Genomic DNA, 19,623 nt, shown 5'->3' on the forward strand with positions numbered 1-19,623 from the left:
TTATTAGAAAATGTAGTGTACAAATATTAAAAGGGGTCACAATGTCATTAATAATGCCTAATTTCTTTCTTACTCAATACCTGTAGATCTCCATTTTAAAAAATGGAGAGAGAAAAAAACTTCAATAATTTTGAAACGATAAGAGATCTGTATTCACGATAATTATACTTGCAGCTTTTCATATGGTGGGGTGGGGAAAGTGCAGGAAAAAATCCACAACAAAAGCAAAAACATGCTACCATTCTCCCATCTTCAATCAGGTGGAGGTTTTTCAAGGACCTGTAGTATATTGGTAAAACCTATGGACTTGGCGGGTCTGATGATCTCTCCTGCAGTAACTACGTTGATCGCATCCTCCTACAAGAAAATATATATTGGTTGCAAACCTCCACCTCACCTTCCTGACTCAGTCTGGTTCCCCCGTGACCAGTAACTAACTAACTAACTATGTAGGGAGCCAGCTTTCACAGGGTGATTGCCACTCACTTTTGCACAGTGAATGGTGGCTCTTATTCTCATAATCCATTGCAGCAATATAAGGGTGAGCTCAGCAGAAAGTTCCAGAAGTATCCCCTGGAAGTTATGCAGATGCCGCTGATCATCTCAGGCTTTAAGAATGACTCCATCGCATTGATGGTGGTCATCGTCCAGACCCAACTACTACATATTCACTTAATCCACAAATACAACATGCAGACCTGAACTCAGCAAGTGTCTGGCAGTTGTCTGATGAGTTCTACAAGTTGCTTATCTTGGTCTCTGGCTTTTCACAGGTTTTACTGGAAAACTCCTATCTCAGATGTTTCCCAATAGCTTTTCAAAAGCTCTGAGAGAGAACTTTCTTGCTGAGCAAGGAGTGCAAACTGAGCATTCCACCTGGCAAATCTTTTTGCAAAAATCGCTTTGAAAGAGTGTTAGCTGATAATTTCTCAAGGGGTTATTAAAGTTTGACCTCTTCTCTTACAATTCCTTTTGGTGTCCTTGAGGTAACCACAAAGCCTTTTGAAAATTTTCTGAAGCCACTACTGGGAGCTGCATGGGGAACTGTGGGATAGGTACTCAGAGAACAGTGCAACCAAATGATGTTGAACAGCACAAGCCAGCAGTTAGTATGGACGTACTGAGCCATTTCTGCTTAAACCAATTCTATCACACTGGTTCAGCTAAGAACAGTTTGGTTGTCTAGAGTAGATGCAATCTTAAAGCCCAGGTTGCAAGGCAGGCAGGAAAAAAAAATCTTTATAAACCAAGCAGATTTGATCTGCAATGCATTGAGATACAATAAATCTGGAGCCCCACCAAACAATTTTAGGGTCACTTTTAAGAGCAGATCTTCGCTTAAAAGCTGGAAAATAGTAGGTAATCTAGACCAGTTTTGCTAGTACAGAATCTTCCATGCATCTGTCTCTCTGTGATCACTCTCTGAGTACGGGACCATGTTTAGAGCAATGGGCACTATAAGACAGCAGAAGTTAAAGGCTGAGGTTGCTCTAGTTTGCACTGGAGACTGAACTGGCCCCATTATCTGTGGGAATCAGGGAGCACAGAGGTGACCTACAGCCATCTTTCTTCCCTACCCATTCTTGGGTCCTTTGTCAAGTGTAGTTCAGCAAGATCCAAGGATCCAGGCCTATATTCTCATATAGGTTCTCCAATACATGGTCATATTATGCAACTGAGCAGTGGCTGAACAATGTTGCAGTACTAAATTGCTGCAAGGCATAAGTTGAACAAGTGACCTACCAGTAGTTTCTTTGTTTTGCAAGTCAGATGTACACTTATTAATGTGCAGCATAAGGAACAAAGTAACGGTTAGCATTGCTAAAAATTAAATGATATTGCTTCAGAGGTAACAAACGTGGGAATAAATTTTGAATTTCATTTGTGAGGTCTAAGCCTAATGTTCCATGAAATTCTGCAGGGCTTTGTGTTCCCTTAGGCCTGATCTTGCAGTTCATTTGCAGACACCACTCTTGTTAAAGGCTATAGGAGGTACCTGCATGAGATCTGCAGCATTAAGCTAAATAGTGCTTTATGCACTCTGCTAATTGCATTATTTCTTTCAAAAGTGATTGACAAAAGTATTTTGTCAATGTGAAGCAAACAAACTCATATGAAAATCTGTATGAGTGTTAGATGACAGAAAGACTATCATGTAGTATAAATCTCTAGTCTGATTATCTTTTCCTAGCCCTCTCATCATGGAAAGGCCCTGACATTGAGTTTAGAATCAATAATAAGCAATTCAATTGGTTTTCTATTTTAATTAATAAACTAGAAAATACAGTGGTTTCCACTGATTGCTGTTCAGTTGGCTGAAAAGAAAATAATGGAAAAAAACTTGTAGTGTCTGCATATTTTACATTTGATCTCAACTTCCTTTGGCTTTATGCTAAGGTTGAATTGATTTGTGGAGTATGTTTCTAGCTGTTGACTTTCATGTTTGGTAGATTAAGAAACTGCCTTTATTCCTTTGGGCTGTTCTCTCTTCTCTCCCCCCCCCCCATCTTGGATGCATTTGATCCTCATTAATTACATAAGCCTTCTAGTTCTTTTTACAATATTAGTGATGAATCAAAGAGCATGATAAGAATTCCTGTCTACTCTGTGTCCAGCTTGCATGTCTATTCTTGCTGTCTATCTTGTTTCTCAAGATCCTCAGATAAGATTTGTGAAACTGGACAAAGAGAAGAAAGTAATGGAAAATAATGCTGAAATAGCTGGAGATAATGAACAGAAGATGCCTCATTGAATTTTCCAATCTGGTACTTGATGTAACCAAGTTTTCTAATATTTGTTAACGTCAGTTTGGTGCTACTTTTATATTTCCAATAGAATTTCCTTACCTTATTTTTCCAGTTAATCACAACGTACTCATGAAACCAAGCTGCCTTTTATATCATTTGCATTGCCAAAAATAAGTAGAGGAACTGTAGACTTTATAATGTTGCAATAGTGTAATTCGGTAACAATGTCATTTTTCATTCGAATATATTTAATAGTTTGGCCAAATATGGAAAAACCACTGGCATAGAAATCATTGGAAGAACTTGTGTATGTATCAGTGTCTAGCTATATGTAAAATGAATATAATATATTTGCATCAGTTCAGAGATTCTAATCCAGCCGATATTCTACATATTTTTATGGGCCTACTACTGTCCCCTTTACTCATGTTGTGTGTTAAGTTATCCCATGAATAGTGCCATTACAGTAGTTTTATGCTGGTGCAACTGCAACAGACGACTGAAGAAGAATCAAGCAGTTTATTTCTAAGGTATAGATTGCATCTTTAGGCACAGACCTATGCATGGTGCAGCATAGGGTTTGTCACCCTAAGAGGAGTCCCAAGGACGACTTGTTGCTCTCATCGCTGCAACTAACGATGGATGGGCCATGGCATTTGTGCGTAAATAATAATGGCAGTGAGTAATTGGCAAGTAATAGGCTAAGTCCTTGTCTACACTAAAAAGATGTACTGTTTTGATTATAATGACAATTAAAGTAGTACAGCCCATTAGTGTAGACACAGTTATACTAGCAAAAATGGCTCCTCAGTTCTACAGGAAATCTCCCTTCTATTACATGTCTAGCTTCATAAATGAGTGTGCTGTTCTGTGTTTAATCAACCTCAGACCCGTATGATGAACTGTAAAGCATCTTGGTCTGGGAGATGAAAGCACTAAAAACTGAAGAAATTTCTCAAGCTACAATGGCAAAATTTGGGGGCATGGGAAATGAGGTATATATTTTTTTAAATTAAAAAAGAAAATGAAGTTGTAAAGGGATGTCTTGTTTGTTAGTTGATATAATGAAAGGGATACTGTCATCTCTTTTAGCCTAGGAATAAAGGTCTGGTTCAATTTCCAGTGTTGCCACTGATTCACTTGTTGACCAGAACCAAGGCCCATCAAAGTCAACAGAAAGTCTCTCATTGTCTTCACTGGGCTTTAAATAAATTCCTATGAGATTTTAGGTGAGTTGTAGGTGTGCAACTCTTATAATCAAGATATTGAAATATCAAGGCTATTACTACTTTTTATCACTGCTTTTTCACTGTTATGTTGCTTCAACAGATCCAGATGTTTTCTTTGAAAACTGGTATTACAAAACTTGCTTTATTGTTGGCATAGCTACATTAGTATTTGTTATCTTCAGACAGATAGTCTGACATACCCTTCCATTCATGCTAGAATAAAACTTTTGTATGAGATGAGATACCTTGTAAGTAACAGCTGAATCCATTAAAAAAAGAAAATAGTATATATAAATCTCCACAAGCAACAATTACTATGGCTGCTGTACTGTAACTTTATAGTTTTGGTAGCAGCTATAAAATTGATATAGTTCAACCTGCAAGAAATAATCAGGTGTTTGTTTTTTTTCCAGTGTTGTAACTTAAATTCTCCTGATTTATTTTTCTCTTTACTCCCTGTTACATTATACCTAAATATTCATGAATGTTGTGTGTGAGCTTAGTCGTTTCTGCAAAACCTTTTTCCAGTGCATCTTGCAACAAGACATTGGCTAAATACGGTATACTGGAAACATTTCATAAGGCCAGGAAAGATGCATATTTAAATGAAGAAAGAAATGCCGCTTCCGACATTCCAGACAGTTGTGATGGTAACATACTTACTCTATTTCCTATTCTGTAGGTGACTTTAAAAAAAAAATTGTTAATTGAAAATTTCTTGTCCAGTTATAAAATAAAATTAAATTAAATTAAATAATGCAACCTTTTTGGATATGGCCTAATGCCAAAAACAGCTGAAATTTAAAAGCTGTAATTCAGCATGAAAATAGCCCTTGTTGAGAAGTAGTTCATTGCATTGTTCCAAAGGAAATTGATTTTGATTTGGCCTTGTTATGAGGCTCTGAAAATTACATACAGTGCATGTGAAATCCTCTTTTCTTATTGGTTGTTTAAGTTTATTAAACTCCTGTCCTGCATTGAGAATCAAGTAGGCAGGTCCCCATTTCAATGGGGGTTCTCTGTGGCTCTCAATACAGAGCTGCAGTATTGGTAAGCATTCACAAAGCTTATGTCAACCCCCCCCAAATCATGAGATTTTAAAAAATCATAAATTATGGGGTCTTCTATTTTTCTCACGATTTTAAGCCTTTAGGGTTCATGTATTCAGTTTTTTCTCTGCAACCATGATGGATAGAAACATTATTTTTAAATGAAATCTTGTAGTTTTGTGTAATTACGTGATTCCAGGTGCTGGGGGTTTAAGAAAAACACCAAATATTGTGAGATTTGCAGAACATTTGCATGAGTTGGCATTGGCAAGATCAGGGCCTAAGTGATCACCTAGAACGGAACTGCACTTGCTTGAATAGCTCAGTTCAACAACAAACAAATAACAAGTTTCTTAGGTTCTGGTCACCGCATTTCAAGAAAGATGTGGAGAAATTGGAAAGGGTCCAGAGAAGAGCAACAAGAATGATTAAAGGTCTTGAGAACATGACCTATGAAGGAAGGCTGAAAGAATTGGGTTTGTTTAGTTTGGAAAAGAGAAGACTGAGAGGGGACATGATAGCAGTTTTCAGGTATTTAAAAGGGTGTCATAAGGAGGAGGGAGAAAACTTGTTCACCTTAGCCTCTAAGGATAGAACAAGAAGCAATAGGCTTAAACTGCAGCAAGGGAGGTCTAGGTTGGACATTAGGAAAAAGTTCCTAACTGTCAGGGTGGTTTAAACACTGGAATAAATTGCCTAGGGAGGTTGTGGAATCTCCATCTCTGGAGATATTTAAGAGTAGGTTAGATAAATGTCCATCAGGGATGGTCTAGACAGTATTTGGTCCTGCCATGAGGGCAGGGGACTGGACTCGATGATCTCTCGAGGTCCCTTCCAGTCCTAGAATCTATGAATCTATGGTCCACCAAAGCACTTAAGCAAGTCCCATTGAAATCACTGGGACCACTCACATGTTTAAATGCAGGATCTGTGCTCTTAGGGTGAGTCCAGACTGGTCTGGATGTACTCTGAACATGGTGGGAAACCGAAGATCTGATAAATAGGGTCCTTCTCTAGTACCAGCAGCAGAATCCCCTGTGGTCTAAAGGAATGTGTATGAAACTAGGAGCTTGAGTTATTTGTCAACCTCCTTCCATCTGACTTTGTAATATTTATTTAGTAATATTTATTTATTTATTCAACACCAACCCTCTGCCTCCTCCCACACCCAAACTCCCTCCCAGAGCCCGCACCACCTCCCACACCCCTGCCCCAGGCTCAGCCTGGAGCACCCTCCCACATGCCAAACCCCTCAGCCCCAGCCCAGAGCCTGCATCCCGTTCTGCACCCCAACCCTCTGTACCACCCTGGTGAAAGTGGGTGGGGGAGAGCAAGCGACAGAGGTAGGGGGGAGCTGGAGTGAGCAGGGGCACGGCCTCAGAGAAGGGGTGGAGCAGGGTCTTGGGGAGGGGGCGGGGCAGGGGTGTTTGGGTTTGTGTGATTAGACAGTTGGCAACCCTAGCAATAAGTTATTAGTCAGAGCTCAATTTGTCTCCAAAGGAAAAATATATGAGAATAAGTGGTTTAGAGAGAAGAGAATTCCTATAAAAATCTGTCAAACATACTGGACTGCTGGGACAAGGACATAAATGTAAACATACAACAAAGAAATATTTTAAGATTCAGACATGTATATAAGGTTTTGTGTGTGGAAGGGGAAGTATGATATAGTGTATTACTTGAAAATTAGTGTGTGATAATTTAATTAAAGGCTATTGTAATACATAAAATGTGCATGTTCATCCTTAACTTTCTTCTTTCCTGACTTTTGAGTACTTAGTTGCAACCTGAATGTTCTTTTATTGTAGTTTTTTAATTAAATGAAATTTGTTGATTTTAAATAATGTAAGTTGCTGCTAAAGCAATAGGTGCTGTTTTTATTTTTATTTTTATATAATATAAATAAATAAAAATAAAAAACAAATAAAAAGCTACATTTTCTCTGGGCTACCAACTATATTTACAACTAAATATTAATCTCTTTATAACACTTCTGGATATAATTGGCTTCCATGAATGCTCTTGTGAAAAGGTTACAAAATACACCCTATGTATTTCATAACATATGATGTTCACCTAAGCAGAATCCCAGGCTGGTGTTAAAAACATGACTTGTGAAAATAAAAAAATTGTAAAGCAGAGAGTAGCTAAGCTAAACAAGACATGCAGAGGGCTGAGTCACACACTTTAATAGGAGCTCAGGAACGTAAACAAGTTGAACATTTTTGCTACTGTGATAAAGTATATAAACTGCACTCATTCTAAAAAGGTAACTGCAAGACTTAACCATGCAATACAAATTGTCATTTGTAATTCATCTCTATTGTGTACAAAACTGTCTTTTCTAGGAATGCTAGGGACAAATGGAAGCTTTCTCAAGTCACAAAAGGATTCCCACCCTATTATGGAGGTGGATGAGGAAGCTCACACAGGAAAAATGCAGCTCCAAAAAAATGATGATGTTTCTATATCCTTAAGCAGAGACAGCCTGGAACCTGATGGTAAGAAATAACAGAGAGAGAAACCATTTAATCAGATTATTAGCAAATTGTTGGCCAAGTTATTATTAATAAAGAATATATTTTTCTAAAAATAAACACAAGTGGTGAGAATTGGTGAAACTGTTACCTTAAAACATTGTTCTTGTCCCTGATCCTGCAACTAACTCTGCATAGGGGTCTATCTGCATGGAATCAGTTGCAGGATCCAGTACACTATTTATTATTTCTTTAATACCATTAGCACTGTATGTGACTGTCTTTTATTATAATTAAACTTCTATGATTATTCCATGTACTGAGATTGTATTATTGTAATTAGATTGTCATATGTTTTTAAATTTAGATTCAGTTGTGGCTTCTGGACCCAATCAAAGTATTTTGGGAGCTGGATTGGATACTTTGGAAGAACAAGAAGAAAAAGAGAGATTCTTTGCTAAACTTGAAAAAGGAGCTTCATATACCATTGATTATTCAAGATTAAACAAAGAGCTGGACTCAAATGATTCTATATTACTAGCAGCATTTGCCTGGTAATGTGTGTGGGGGGGGACTCTACGCTGAAATTACTACATTACTTTTAATAAATATATACACTTCTACCTCAATATAATGCTGTCCTCGAGAGCCAAAAAATCTTACCGTGTTATATTGAGCTTGCTTTGATCCACCGGAGTGCACAGCCCCGCCACCCCGGAACACTGCTTTACTGTGTTATATCCGAAATCGTGTTATATCGGGTCGCGTTATATCGAGGTAGCGGTGTGTGTGTGTATATATACGATGGTGCTCAGAAGCCCAAATCACGATCAGGGCATCATTGTACTAGGTACGTTATGAATATACAAAATGATGTGGTCATTACTCAGAGGGTGTGATTCCCAGCTCAAGAAGACACATGGTAGCTGCGATCAAGCTAGCATGTTAAAAGGTGTGGTCATGGCCGCATGACTGGTGGGTGGGGCTAGTCATCCAAATACATCTGAGACCATAGCATGTAAATGTAATCGGGATGTTGCCCTCCTGCCAGTCATGTTGCTGCCATCATGCTCTACTTTTAGTGTCCTACTCTGATAAGAGCTAGAATGGGTATGTCTCCTCAGCTCAAAGTGCAAATGTACCCCAAAAACCTAGGGCAGGATACAAATGAGATTAGCAAAAGGAGAGAATGAGGAGAGTCATAGTGATAGTTACACAGACCTGTACACAACTTGATAGTTACAAGTTATTTAATTTTTTTTCTTAACTATACCGTGTAAATTAAGATATTGGTAATCCATACTAACCTTCCACTTAGCCATTTTCTTTTAACATATTCCTATAGAAATCACATTAGAAGTGGGGCTTGGGGAGGGATTTGAAGTAGTGACTTCCAAGACTAGATCTGGGAGGTCATTCCATGTGTAAGAGGCAGTGTGAAACTGTGGGAGAAGTAGACAAATGGGCTGTCAAGGCTGGCATAATTGGGTTTGCTTAGAGATTGAAAAAGAAACTTCTTAAAATATAAGAGCAGATAAGGAAGGAGAGGTAGAGTTCTGAAAAGCTTTAAAAGTGAGGACAACATTCTTAACTTTGAAGGGAGCCAAGAGAGGAACTCAAAGGGTGGAACATGGCAAAGTCAAAACAAGAAGCAAAAATAACGATGATAGCCCCTCAAAACAAACATGCCTATGTGGGTGTGAAGGAAGCCAGAGAGGAGGTGGTTGCAATAAACAAGAGTGAAGAGGCTTGGGGGTGAGAGTTTTAGCTGTGTGGACAGCTGTAGCAACACTTACACAAGTAGAATGTAAAATCGAATATCAATGATTAGATCAGTTTGCACATATTATTACAATTACTAGTGTGAGGCAGGAAGCTTTTTAATACAAATTAAAAAAAACATCTAAATTGGTGCTCATAAATGACAAGGGAGACAGTAACATTCTTGGGTTTTTTTGGTTTTTTCCCCTCAGCAATGAACAAAATGTAGAACAAGTGGAAGATGAATCTAAACATGAAGAGAAATGTGGTAATAGTCTTATCTTCACATATAATACTTACATTTTCTTGTTTAATTTGTGGAGTTTCTTCTTTTTGGCATTACTTTATACCCAACAGTGTAAACTAAGAATAGAGAAAATTTTACAAAACTGTTGAATAATTAACAAAAGGTGAACTCCCTGCACTAGTGTTAATTATAGAAGCTACTGAAGTCATCAGAAAAATGCATGTTGGAATATCTGAGTAGAGCAGGATCTCCACATTTCCTGGAAAGGAAATACAATTTAAAACTTTTGTTTGTCCCCTACTTCATAGATGGTGAGCCAGAAAATTTGAGGCTCCTCTCCTTTTTCATATTCCAAATAGACAAGATAATATAGCAACACCATTGAAAGGTAGAGTAGTGGGGGTATTATGGGAACCAGGTGATCTTTCATCTGGCTTTCTTCCACATCAATATTCATCCCAATGGATGCAACCTGTTTTTATTTGAATGTCAAGGTGATTTTCTTATTGTCTGTACTAATAAGGACTTGGGATCTGCCTTTTATAACTTTACAGGTGATTCCCAGATCAGCCTCCTCAGGTGATCAGAACCTCGCAGGTAGCTTGGTTTCCAGGCGACATCTACCCTGATAAACCAGTTCTGCCCGGCAAGAACCTGCCTCTTGTCTAGGATGTTTAGAGACGGATCCCAGTTTAACGACCTCTATTGTCAGCCCTGTATAACTCCCACTTGAAATTTCAGTCCAACATGGAAGTAAAAGAACAGAGAAGGAAAAGGGCTGCACAATCAAAATGGAGTTAGGAGCTTGGTAAAGACACATACAGAGAGTTCATAATCTCACACCAAATTCATAAATTGTAGATTCTTCAAATTGACACACTGCCCCTCTTAGCCCTTCTCTACTTTTCCCTTTCACTGTGCTGCTGCTCCTCCCTCTCCCCTTACTTGTGCTCTTTCTTGGTTTATCCATTTTATTCCATACTGGCCTCTTAATCTATTCTACTAAAAGGGCAAATTCCTTTTTAAGATGGAATTAATTAATTGTTTAGCTGACCTGTCCAGAAATCCATTTTGGAAACTTTGAATTTAATAAACATAAAGAAACTCTTATTAAATCTAAGTAAAATGTGTATTTGCAAACTTTAACTAACTAAAGGAAATAATGACAGGTTTCAGAGTAGCAGCCATGTTAGTCTGTATCCGCAAAAAGAAGAACAGGAGTACTTGTGGCACCTTAGAGACTAACAAATTTATTAGAGCATAAGCTCTAATATGCATCCGAAGAAGTGGGCTGTAGTCCACGAAAGCTTATGCTCTAACAAATTTGTTAGTCCCTAAGGTGCCACAAGTACTCCTGTTCTTCTTTTTAAAGGAAATAGTCTTTCTTTAAAATGTATGGGTGCATTGTCAGTTCAAGAGTTATAATAGAAATGTTAAAATAAATTTGTAGTTTTACAAAGCTAAAAGAATAGAAGTTCTTATAGTAACAATTTAGTTCCTATATAGTTATTGTAGTGTGTGTGTATATGTATATATTTATGTATAGACTATAATTATAGTCTTATAATTTTTTATAGTGAAACTCGTATAGTAACAATTGTACTACATAATCAGAAACTAAAGTATACATTTTGAATCCTCAAATGTCAAACAAAAATATCATTGGGAATGGTGGACAATCCTGTTTGTAGCAATTACACTATGTACTCATTTTAATTTGGAGGGACTATACATGATTTATTCTTCATGCTAATTTTTGTTACTGTGTTGCTCACAGAGCTTGTTTTGTATTTGTTGTTAGCAAAGCATTTTCCTGACACTGCCTGTATCCTTAAAAAAAAAAAAAATCATATTTATTTCCTGCTTAATTATACTTCAGGCAATTACAGTGAAGATTTTGAAGATGAGACTGAATCTGATTATCCTTCTAAAAATGAAGATAACCAAGTTGAGCAAACTGTCAGATCAGATGCTGATTTAAGTATTCAAGGGCAGGTATAATATTTAAAATGTTGAATTTTGTGGTGTCAAGCATAGCAGCAAATGTCTATCTGCTTTAAAGATGTTCATAATTCTGACAAAGACCAAACTGCTAGTTTTTAAACGCTTCTTAAAAATCTATCATTTTAAACTAATTGTCTGAGCTTTTAAACTACTTGTTTGAGTTTATAGAGATCTACAAGTACACAAATGTACACGTAAAAGACCACAAGTAGCTATAGTTTTTTAAATGTACTTGCATTACATACAAGGAAGAATAGAGGTATTTGGTGTGATTATTTTTCCATGAAGAATGTACTCTTCCTAGTGGTTTGATCTTGATGGTCAGAATCAACCCTTGACATATCTACAGTACATGCTTATTTGCATTTTGAGTCAACGATCACAGATGGTAAGTGCAGTACTTAAAAGCACTGCACAGAGCTTCACAATGACAAGGAGCTTGTCATTTCAAGTAATACATTATATCATACTTATATACATTTCTGTATCTTAAAATATTTCTTTGTGGAGAGGCCTGGGGAAGGGGCGAAAAAGCTATTGAGCTCTTCAGGAAAAGGAAAGCCTCTGGCCCATAGAACTTTAGAATGAAAAGAGGAATCAAACTTTTCCTTTCCACCCCTTCTCCCAAACAGTGCATACACCTGTTGGCTAGTGACCTGCTGGATGACTTGTGAAGGGGTGGTCAAGACTATTTGTATCATCAATGATGAACCTAGTGGATCTAGCCACCTGGAATTCTGTGACTGTAGGGGAATGCCGGAGTGTCATGGAGAAGGTGCAGTAGCTCTATACCTGTTCCCAGCTGCCCTTGGCATAGAAGGCATGGCCGGAGTGGCTGTATGTTCTGGCTATTTATGATTGCTGCAACAGCTTTTTTGGGATCACTTGGCCTAGGTTAGAGCAGTTCTGAGGCTGGTCTAATTTTCACCAGGGCCAAACCATCCCAGGATCACCCTAAAATCCAGGGGCCTAAAACGTGGTATAAAGTCACCTTTTCCTACCCTTTTGGTCCAAGAATTGGACCCAATGTGTTTTATGTAAGCAAAACAATGAGACCAAGAGGTAAACCTTCAATGCAAAATTAAAGACAATAAGTCTTTGTAAGGATATTTTGTGTGGTATCCACGCACTGTACCACATCTATAGAAAATGAGCTAAACCTATTTTCAGATGCTTCTGGTCCCTTAAGACTGAATAACAAAACACAGGTGCATAAAATGATTCTTATTTCTGAGCAAAATTCTTTAAAAAATTCAGTGCAACATAGTAGAGGTAAACTTTATTTAGTAGGGCGTACCATGTATGTGATTACAGCTTATCTACATTACATTCTGTTGTCTAGAACAGCTCACATTCATCTTCAGTTGATGACCCTCAAATTTTTGTAGCTTGTTTTTAAAAACAAACAAAAAAAAGTATTAGTTGAAATGCTAGTCCTAATAAATGCAAAACCACAATCCGCACCTCCGCCCATGTTCATACCACTTTAAGGCTTCAAATTTGAAGGCAAAGCAGTTAGGAAGTACAAAATGAATGCTGTAATAAGGACACTAACTTGGTGTTTTCTGATTTTCTTGTATTGTAATTTGCAATAACATTTTTAGCATCTAGTTCCATCTCACTCCAAAGGGGGAAGCAGAGTAAAAGAACGGGGAAGATGTATGGTTCCAGTTCATCTATTTGTATCATAACTACATAGTGCTCCAAGCAGTTGCACAGCTTAAACTCATACTATAAATATTGAACTGCACATGAACTAAATCAAACTTTTAATCTCTTTAAAGATAAACTTATTTTGTTTTTTCAAATTCACAAAGTAACTATCCTTCACTGTTTCAATTGTTTTAGGATGAAAAGACTGGCATGCTGGCTAAAGGTAAAAATTTAAACTTGCAGTAGCGTGAAAATATTTGTAAAACATATAGCAAGTAAATCTGTTTTATTTCTGTATGTGAATTTACTGCTCCCTAATCATGGACTGAAGTATTTAAGGATGATCCATATGTCTTAATTTTTAAATAGGCCTCAGCACAGTCTCTAATTTTTCACCAAAAATTCAATATCTTACGTAAATTAAGCTGTCATGGGATAAAAGGGAAGGTCCTTTCCTGGATTGAGAACTGGTTAAAAGACTGGGAACAAAGGGTAGGAATTAATGGTAAATTTTCAGAATTGAGAGGGGTAACTAGTGGTGTTCCCCAAGGGTCAGTCCTCGGACCAAACCTATTCAACGTATTTATAAATGATCTGGAGAAAGGGGTAAACAGTGAGGTGGCAAAGTTTGCAGATAATACTAAACTGCTCAAGATAGTTAAGACCAAAGCAGACTGTGACGAACTTCAAAAAGATCTCACAAAACTAAATGATTGGGCAACAAAATGGCAAATGAAATTTAATGTGGATAAATGTAAAGTAATGCACGTTGGAAAAAATAACCCCAAGTATACATACAATATGATGGGGGTAATTTAGCTACAACAAGTCAGGAAAAAGATCTTGGAGTCGTCATGGATAGTTCTCTGAAGATGTCCACACAGTGTGCAGAGGCGGTCAAAAAAGCAAACAGGATGTTAGGGATCATTAAAAAAGGGGATAGAGAATAAGACTGAGAGTATATTATTCCCCTTATATAAATCGATGATGCGCCCACATCTTGAATACTGCGTACAGATGTGGTCTCCTCATCTCAAAAAACATATACTGGCATTAGAAAAGGTTCAGAAAAGGGCAACTAAAATGATTAGGGCTTTGGAACGGGTCCCATATGAGGAGAGATTAAAGAGGCTAGGACTCTTCAGCTTGGAAAAGAGGAGAGACTAAGAGGGGATATGATAGAGGTATATAAAATCATGAGTGATGTGGAGAAAGTGGATAAGGAAAAGTTATTTACTTATTCCCATAATACAAGAACTAGGGGTCACCAAATGAAATTAATAGGCAGCAGGTTTAAAACAAATACAAGGAAGTTCTTCTTCATGCAGCGCACAGTCAACTTGTGGAACTCGTTACCTGAGGAGGTTGTGAAGGCTAGGACTATAACAGCATTTAAAAGAGAACTGGATAAATTCATGGTGGTTAAGTCCATTAATGGCTATTAGCCAGGATGGGTAAGAAATGGTGTCCCTAGCCTCTGTTTGTCAGAGGATGGAGATGGATGGCAGGAGAGAGATCACTTGATCATTGCCTGTTAGGTCCACTCCCTCTAGGGCACCTGGCATTGGCCACTGTCGGTAGACAGGATACTGGGCTAGGTGGACCTTTGGTCTGACCCGGTACGGCTGTTCTTACGTTAAGAAAGAGATCTTGGAGTCCTGGACAGTTCTCTGAAAACATCCACTCAATGTGCAGTGGCAGTCAAAACATTTAACAGAATGTTGGGAATCATTAAGAAAGGGATAGATAAGACAGAAAATATCATATTGCCTCTATATAAATCCATGGTACACCCACATCTTGAATACTGTGTGCAGATGTCGTTGCCCCATATCAAAAAAAGATATATTGGAATTGGAAAAGGTTCAGAAAAGGGCAACAAAAATGATTAGGTGTATGGAACGGCTGCCAAATGAGGAGAGATTAATAAAACTGGGACTTTTTAGCTTGGAAAAGAGACGACTAAGGTAGGGATATGATAGAGGTCCATAAAATCATGACTGGTGTGGAGAAAGTAAATAAGTATTATTTACTCCTCATAACACAAGAACTAGGGCTCATCAAATGATATTAATAGGCAGCAGGTTTAAAACAAACAAAAGGAAGTATTTTTTTCACACAAGGCATAGTCAACTTGTGGAGCACCTTGCCAGAGAATTTTGTGAAGGCCGAGACTATAACAGGGTTCAAAAAAGAACTAGATAAGTTCATGGAGGATAGGTCCATCAATGGCTATTAGCTAGGATGGGCAGGGATGGTGTCCCTAGCCTTTGTTTGCCAGAAGCTTGGAATGGGTGACGGGATGGATCACTTGATGACTACCCGTTCTGTTCATTCCCTCTGGGGCACCTGGCATTGGCCACTGTTGGAAGATAGGATACTCGGCTAGATGCACCTTTAGTCTGACCCAGTATGGCTGTTCTTATGTTCTAAAAACAGGACTTGATTATGGAAGCCCCAGCTTCCTTCTCCAAGCCCAACTGATACTTGGCAGGGTGGGAGCAATTGAGCATCTTTGAACCTAAAGTTAGGGATCAAAGCAGAAAAGATAGCAGCTTAAACTGCCCCTTTCCTCCTGATTATAACCCCTTGATAGTTTGATGTAATATTTTTGGTCCTGTGCTGGAAGGTTGGACACCGGTGTTTTACATGCTTTTTGTGACCTACCTGTTGAAAGCCAAAGCCACCAACCCAAAAAACTTGGGTTGAGTTTTTTCAGAGCCAGCTAGGGATCCAGCCTTATTCATTTCAGTGGGAGTTATAACTAAATTCCTTAGTTGTCTTTGAAAATCTTAACCTTGTTGTCTAGCTCTCTGACCTCCAGTCATAACACACCCACTTCTGGAGAAATGGATATTTTATTATTGGTCACTTCTACAACGGTCTCCTTTACCAGAGTGAAGAAGGAAATCTGTAGCTTGCTTACCCAGCTGTCTAGGAGTGAAGTGATCATGAGGTGCACAGGAAGTCTTTCAGAAATTAACAGAACGTTTTTCCTATTCTCACTTGTCTCCTCCCTCCAAAAAGGGGGGTTTAAATAATTCGGAAACTGCTAAATGAGTTTTATTTTGGCAATTTAAAAAAAAAAATCATGCTGATTTTTGGAGAGTCCTTTAGAGTAAAGTTGTTATAGTGAGGCATGTTGTTGTTTGGTGTGTCTACAAAACATGTGGGGGTCTAACAAATGAACTGTCTTTAGTCAGTTCATAAGTGCGGAGGAATGTTGTTGCGGCAACACGGTCAAGGTTGCTAAGCTGTTACAGCTGCTCAGTGCTTCTGTTCTTGGAGCTTCGGTGTTACCAGCACAAGCAGAAAGCTCAGCCTGCTAATTCAGCAGACCTCGATGTTACTCATAGAGAAAGACCACAGGCATTAGGGTGACCAGATGTCCCGATTTTATAGGGACGGTCCCGATATTTGGGGCTTTGTCTTATATAGGCTCCTATTACCCCCTACCCCCTGTCCCGATTTTTCACACTTGCTATCTGGTCACTCTAACAGGCATGGTTCAGTGACTAAGGCACGCAGCCAGGTTTATTGCCCTCTAGGCACGGTCCTAACGACTCTCACAACTTGCACAAGTACGTTAACACGTGAGTGCCCCGTGGCAAGGAGTGGCTCAGACAGCGGGAATTTCTGTTGTCCCCTCGGCCACACAAAAGATTAAGGCGAGGTGCCCTGACATTTATAGACTGAGACAAACAACTGGGTTAAACAATTTATGTACCACCTCATGTGTTTCGTGACATCAGTTTGTTACCTTCCCTTGTACCTTGCTTCTGATGTCTCAGACAAAACACTCCTATTCGTTACTCTGTCAAACCATTTTATCTTGTGCTAGGTTGTGGTGTATTTGTATTAACTTCCTGGAATATATTTACGTAGTTACTTCCTCTCAGGTCAGGAGTGTGCTTACTTGGTTAGCCAGTATCTAGTGTAGTGGTCTCCAAATTTTTTTTGATCGCGCACCCCTATCGGTAAAAAAATTTTGAGCATGCACCCCATGCCGCGCCAGCTCTACCACTTTTGTCAAAGCAAAAAAAAAAAAAAAAAGCCGCTCGGACTCCCGCCCGAACTGCCACGCACCCCCAAAGATCCTCCTACTTTGGAGACCACTGATCTAGTGTATTAGTTATGTTGCCATGGCCAGCCCTACTGTGGTCCATATCCTTTGAGTCACACTGTTAGCTATGCCTAGGGCTCCAGCAAGGCCTGCATCAGTAACAAAATATCTGTTGGTGGGTTAACAAAATATTAACTATTCTAACAGTCTATTTTATCTATTTTATGTTCAAGTATGCTAATCCTGAATTTGAAGGGATAAATGGTAAAGTCCTATTAGTAATAAAACCAAGTGAGGGCTTAATTCATGAGGGTTAACTAAAGGGCTTACTCATGAGCCTATCTGTGCAGTGTAGCGTAAGGCTGTGTTCAGGGCCAGCTCCAGGCACCAGCTGAGCAACAGGTGCTTGGGGTGGCCAAGGGGAAGGGGCAGCACGTCGGGCTCTTCGGCGGCAATTCAGCAGAGGGTCCCTGTCCCTCTCGGAGGGAAGGACCTGCCGCCAAATTGCTGCTGAAGAAGAAAGCGGTGCAGTGGAGCTGCCGCCGATCACGATCGCGGCTTTTTTTTTTCCTGCCGCTTGGGGCGGCAAAAACCCTGGAGCCGGCGCCCTGGGTGTGTACACCCATTTGGCTACTCGCGTTGCTTGTCACAGCACGGTGGGGAAATAGCAATAGCTAAGCCACTACTTCCTCTCCCATGCAGGTGGGTAGGCAGGAATGGGGTGTGGATTGAGCCTTAGCTCCTCTTTTCTAGTGTGCCAGCCAGCACAACTGAGCTGGTTTGGAGCAGAGTGGGCAGGGAAGCTGAACTGGGAAAGGAGCTGGAGCAGCTTGCTTCCCCCAAGGAGCAAGAGGGAAGCAGAGACTGAAAAGGCCTGCTTTGCTGCTGGTGGAAGTGCAACAAGGAACTGTCCCATACGCATGACGAATCGCAAGATGCCAATCTATTCCTAACTGATTAAAATTTTATTCTGCATCCACTGGGGCAGGATGGAGAAAGTATAATATCAAATCAGTGACAGTGTTCTCTAAAGTCCCAGGTTTATCTCTTTGTATCCTTTTAGTTGTGTTGCTTGATTCACAAGACTCTACCATGGAAACCCAAAAGGTCATTGAACAGCAAGATGCAGCAGTGACTGAACATGAGACACCTGACGTCACTAAGGATGAAATAAATAGAACTGGTAAGGCTGCTTTGTCTTGTCTTGTTTTGTTTTAGACTCTATTTTAGCTGAAGACTTGATGGCTCCAGAGGATTGGATAGAGGAAATAAGGAAATTCTACATTCCCTATGCAAATCAAGCCCTGGTTGGTAATGTCCAAAATCTTGAGGAAGGAAATATTTTTTTCTTGTCAGGCTTAAATTTTTTTTCATGAAGGCCTTTTCTAGACAACTGATACTTAAGTTTTAAATATTTTCTTTTATTCTTTCTTGATCACTGCAAGCTGCTTTCTCAAACACCCACACCCACACTTTAGCAATTGAATTTCATTTAGAAGTCAGAAATAGACATTTACAGCAGCTAAAATTTTAATTGTACTTGAAACTGTCATGGGAGAGAGAAGTCAAAACAATGAGAAAATATATAACTCCATGAAGACTTACAATACACTTATTTCATCATAGGCACACTGTATTTAATCTAACAAAATATATTTCTCATTTGTGTGAGTTTTAGTAGTGAAAATATATGTAAAAATAGAAACACCTATAATTGCAGAGAAAAGACTTTAGAGAAGAGCAAGTATTGTTTAATAAACACTTTCCTAGTTAAAATGAAGTTTGCTGTTTTCAGCAATAGTTGCTCCCTGTAAATTTTGAAATTGTGAGTCAAGAGAGGAAAAGTAAATTGTTGGATTTCTTTTCTTTTTCTCATTACTTTGTCACAATGTTGTTCTATTTATCTGTTAATAGATCATGCTAGTAACTGAAACTTATGGTTCCAATGTGTTGAGTTTACTAATTGTTTCTCTAACGAATTTCCAGTTCCCTGCATTTTGTGATTGTTAATTTCCAGCAGGTATTTCCTATGGACAAACTAACAGTGATATTGAAGCATTACAGCAGGCCTATTGTCATATTGATCAGTCTCTAGGAGACACAGATGAGCAAAGAATTAATCTTAGTGCGATGGAAAATGCAGAGTGCCCAGTACAAGATGCTTCACAAAACAACGAAGACTGTGCAAAAAACATCTCAACTACTGAATCAGGTAGATACTGCACATGGAAGCAGCGTTGTGATTTCCCATCTATTGCCTTTCCTTAGTTGACATTACTACATTATGGAAATGATACATTCAAACTCTGTGGATAGAACTAGTACAGAGTGCAGCCATTTGCCATTTATTTTAGGTTAAAAGAGCTGTGGTTTCTGGTAATATGGACTGAATT

At 38.8% G+C, this 19,623-nt stretch overlaps 1 protein-coding gene across 6 annotated transcripts in view; it reads left to right on the forward strand.

Moving 5' to 3' along the window:
- Positions 1-19,623, forward strand: part of CEP162 (centrosomal protein 162) — a 79,239-nt gene that overhangs the window by 13,962 nt on the left and 45,654 nt on the right. For 5 of the 6 annotated variants that reach the window (XR_004645190.1, XM_034766099.1, XM_034766105.1 and 2 more), the window contains exons 4-10: positions 7,374-7,526; positions 7,870-8,056; positions 9,476-9,531; positions 11,390-11,505; positions 13,363-13,390; positions 18,294-18,413; positions 19,248-19,442. Coding sequence is in view for 5 of the 6 variants with exons in the window: in XM_034766099.1 (XP_034621990.1) it covers positions 7,374-7,526; positions 7,870-8,056; positions 9,476-9,531; positions 11,390-11,505; positions 13,363-13,390; positions 18,294-18,413; positions 19,248-19,442 (855 nt within the window). In the remaining variant the exon portion in view is untranslated. The remainder of the gene's footprint in view (positions 1-7,373; positions 7,527-7,869; positions 8,057-9,475; positions 9,532-11,389; positions 11,506-13,362; positions 13,391-18,293; positions 18,414-19,247; positions 19,443-19,623) is intronic. The other variant, XM_034766104.1, reaches the window with a different exon arrangement.

This window comes from Trachemys scripta, chromosome 3 (assembly GCF_013100865.1).
Source record: "Trachemys scripta elegans isolate TJP31775 chromosome 3, CAS_Tse_1.0, whole genome shotgun sequence".
NCBI classification, from domain to species: domain Eukaryota; kingdom Metazoa; phylum Chordata; order Testudines; family Emydidae; genus Trachemys; species Trachemys scripta.